This window comes from Papilio polytes, unplaced genomic scaffold (assembly GCF_000836215.1).
Source record: "Papilio polytes unplaced genomic scaffold, Ppol_1.0 DF823510.1, whole genome shotgun sequence".
Lineage (NCBI taxonomy): Eukaryota > Metazoa > Arthropoda > Insecta > Lepidoptera > Papilionidae > Papilio > Papilio polytes.
In genome coordinates this window covers 2,519,242-2,521,483 of record NW_013525694.1, presented here as the reverse complement: position 1 = coordinate 2,521,483, position 2,242 = coordinate 2,519,242, and the positions used below count along the sequence as shown (strand labels likewise).

At 34.2% G+C, this 2,242-nt stretch overlaps 2 protein-coding genes across 2 annotated transcripts in view; both read left to right on the top strand.

Moving 5' to 3' along the window:
• The window catches only part of LOC106104602, a gene marked incomplete in the record, with an annotated part of 496 nt that extends 342 nt beyond the window's left edge, over positions 1-154 (top strand). The window contains 1 exon segment of the mRNA XM_013284689.1: positions 1-154. Within this exon segment, the coding sequence (XP_013140143.1) occupies positions 1-91 (91 nt within the window).
• Positions 155-1,742: 1,588 nt separating this feature from the next.
• LOC106104538 (actin cytoskeleton-regulatory complex protein PAN1-like) overlaps positions 1,743-2,242 on the top strand; it is a 1,046-nt gene continuing 546 nt past the window's right edge. Inside the window, exons 1-2 of the mRNA XM_013284616.1 lie at positions 1,743-1,799; positions 1,985-2,238. Of these exons, the coding sequence (XP_013140070.1) occupies positions 1,782-1,799; positions 1,985-2,238 (272 nt within the window). The 5' untranslated portion in view covers positions 1,743-1,781. The remainder of the gene's footprint in view (positions 1,800-1,984; positions 2,239-2,242) is intronic.

Below are 2,242 nucleotides of genomic sequence, written 5' to 3'. Positions count from 1 at the left end.
CGCTGCTCCCTACACAGCTGCACCATACGCAGTTGCCCCCTACGCGGCTGCCCCTTACGTAGCCGCACCTGCCCCTATTGTAGCTTATTAAGACCGTGCCAAACCAAACTTTTTGTACATACCAAATATACCAATTAAAATAATTATGCTATAATATTGTTATTTTACTTAATTTATTTGATTCACAAAGTAAGCAAGAAAAGAAGTCACAATTACAAACTACAACCCAATTAAATATACCAAGGAATAATTATTGATTCTGTTGTAACATTAATTTATAAAAATTAGAAGGATAGTTTTGATACAAAGAAATTTATATAAACTAGAAGTAACGACCCAATTTTTCATATGGCTGAGCAGCATTGCGACTTGTTTTATTCTTAAAGTACTCGTATTTCCTTTACTATATGTATATCATCATCATCAGCTATACGTCACAACTATGGGCTCGAAGCCTACTATAAGTTAAGGATGACTAAGTATACAAGCATGTGATCTTAAACAGATACTTTACATATATGTACGTATTGATATACCATCATAACAATATAATGTTGACAAAGTATTTTGATTCATGCGTTACCGATCGTAAACCATTTCACCGGGTCATCAGCGAGCGATGTCGCGTGAATACAAATAGCTTCGCAATAAATACTTCATTAAAATTCACGTCTAATATGGCTATTCTTGATACGTTGCGATATTTAGATCGCGGCTCGACCGTGGACTAAATATGTACATGTACAAAACACATTTAGAAATGGGTCACTGAATCTTCCTTAATTTATTTCCATGTATTAATATGATTATTAAAATAATATTTCGTTTCAGTGTACAAAAGCTGTAAGTTCTGAGAATATTTCATTAGAAAGGTCGAGGACAAAATTTTTCACAACGAATTCCGTTATTTTTATAAGTTGAATTTATAAAGATTCGTTGTCAAAGTAAACATCTATAAAATAATGAGAACGCAGTTTTTACATTAATTTAAGGAATTACCAGGAAGTCTTTATTTAAAAAAAAAATATTGCTCAATTTGTGTTGTTTAGAAAAAGAGAAACACCTCCAGATCTAGTTCGGTGTATAAAGAGTAACTTTTATAATTTCATGTATTAAGAAAAAATAGAAATAAAAATCGAATGTTTCGAAAAGTTAGAACTGTCATAATATTTTTCGTAAATAATGAATACTCTTGTACCAATGAATTCTTATATTTGAGCGTTAACAAATTAAGTAGTAAAGCGCATTCAGTAGTAAGCGCTTTTATCTACTCTGTGATTTAACTCTGAATACAGTAACAAATAAAAGAATCAATTCAATAAAAGGAATAAGAAATAAAAGACGAGTGGTTATTCATAATGCACCTAGCAATCATTTAACAATAATTTATGCGTTATATGAGATAGTCTATGCATCTACTGACCATAAAAGAATATTTGCACTATTTAATTATTCTGTTCTAATGCCTAATACAGTCAGTCTAGTTTTTAACGATTTGATATTACAACTTGCACTTTATTACTACATAAACCCTTACCCAGAAACCTCTTTAAGTTATATAAACGACGCCTTGATGGTCAAGTGTGGAATGTTCGGTAATCGATGTCCGTATTGACTCATAATCAAGCACGCGCAGGTCCCTGTAAAGGAAAGTGAAAACAATGGCTACTGATATAGACGTAATGCTTGCAATACTATGAACTATATATTGGACTTGTGACACATTCGTACTCACACACCACATTGTACCTCGACTCATCAAGTCGCATTTCATAGGAAACATGTCACTCCTGAGATTAGTAAGTATTCATATAAAAGTGTTATATGTACCATAGTACCAACTTCCTTCATACAAGTGGTAGAAGTATTTTATAACAAAAGTATAGTCCTTCATCATATATTTTTATATGTATCTTGTTTAATTTTTTAACGTTTTTCTTAGCAGCACTTTTTAAATAATCAATGTTTTTCTTTATATTTGCAGATCATTTCCACCTTCACCATCATAGCTAGCTGCCAAGCTAGCGGAATAGGACATCTGGTGCCAGCAGTCAAATCAATACCGATCGTTCGGTATGCTCCGTTCTACAATTTCCCGAGCGCAGTGAGATCGATACACACAGTAGTACCTCCAGCGCCAGCCTTCGCTCCAGCTTTACCTGCTCCAGCGCCATTGCTGCCAGCGCCATTAGCGGCACCTCTACCTGCTCCTGCTTTACCTGCACCCTTCCTGCCACCGCCA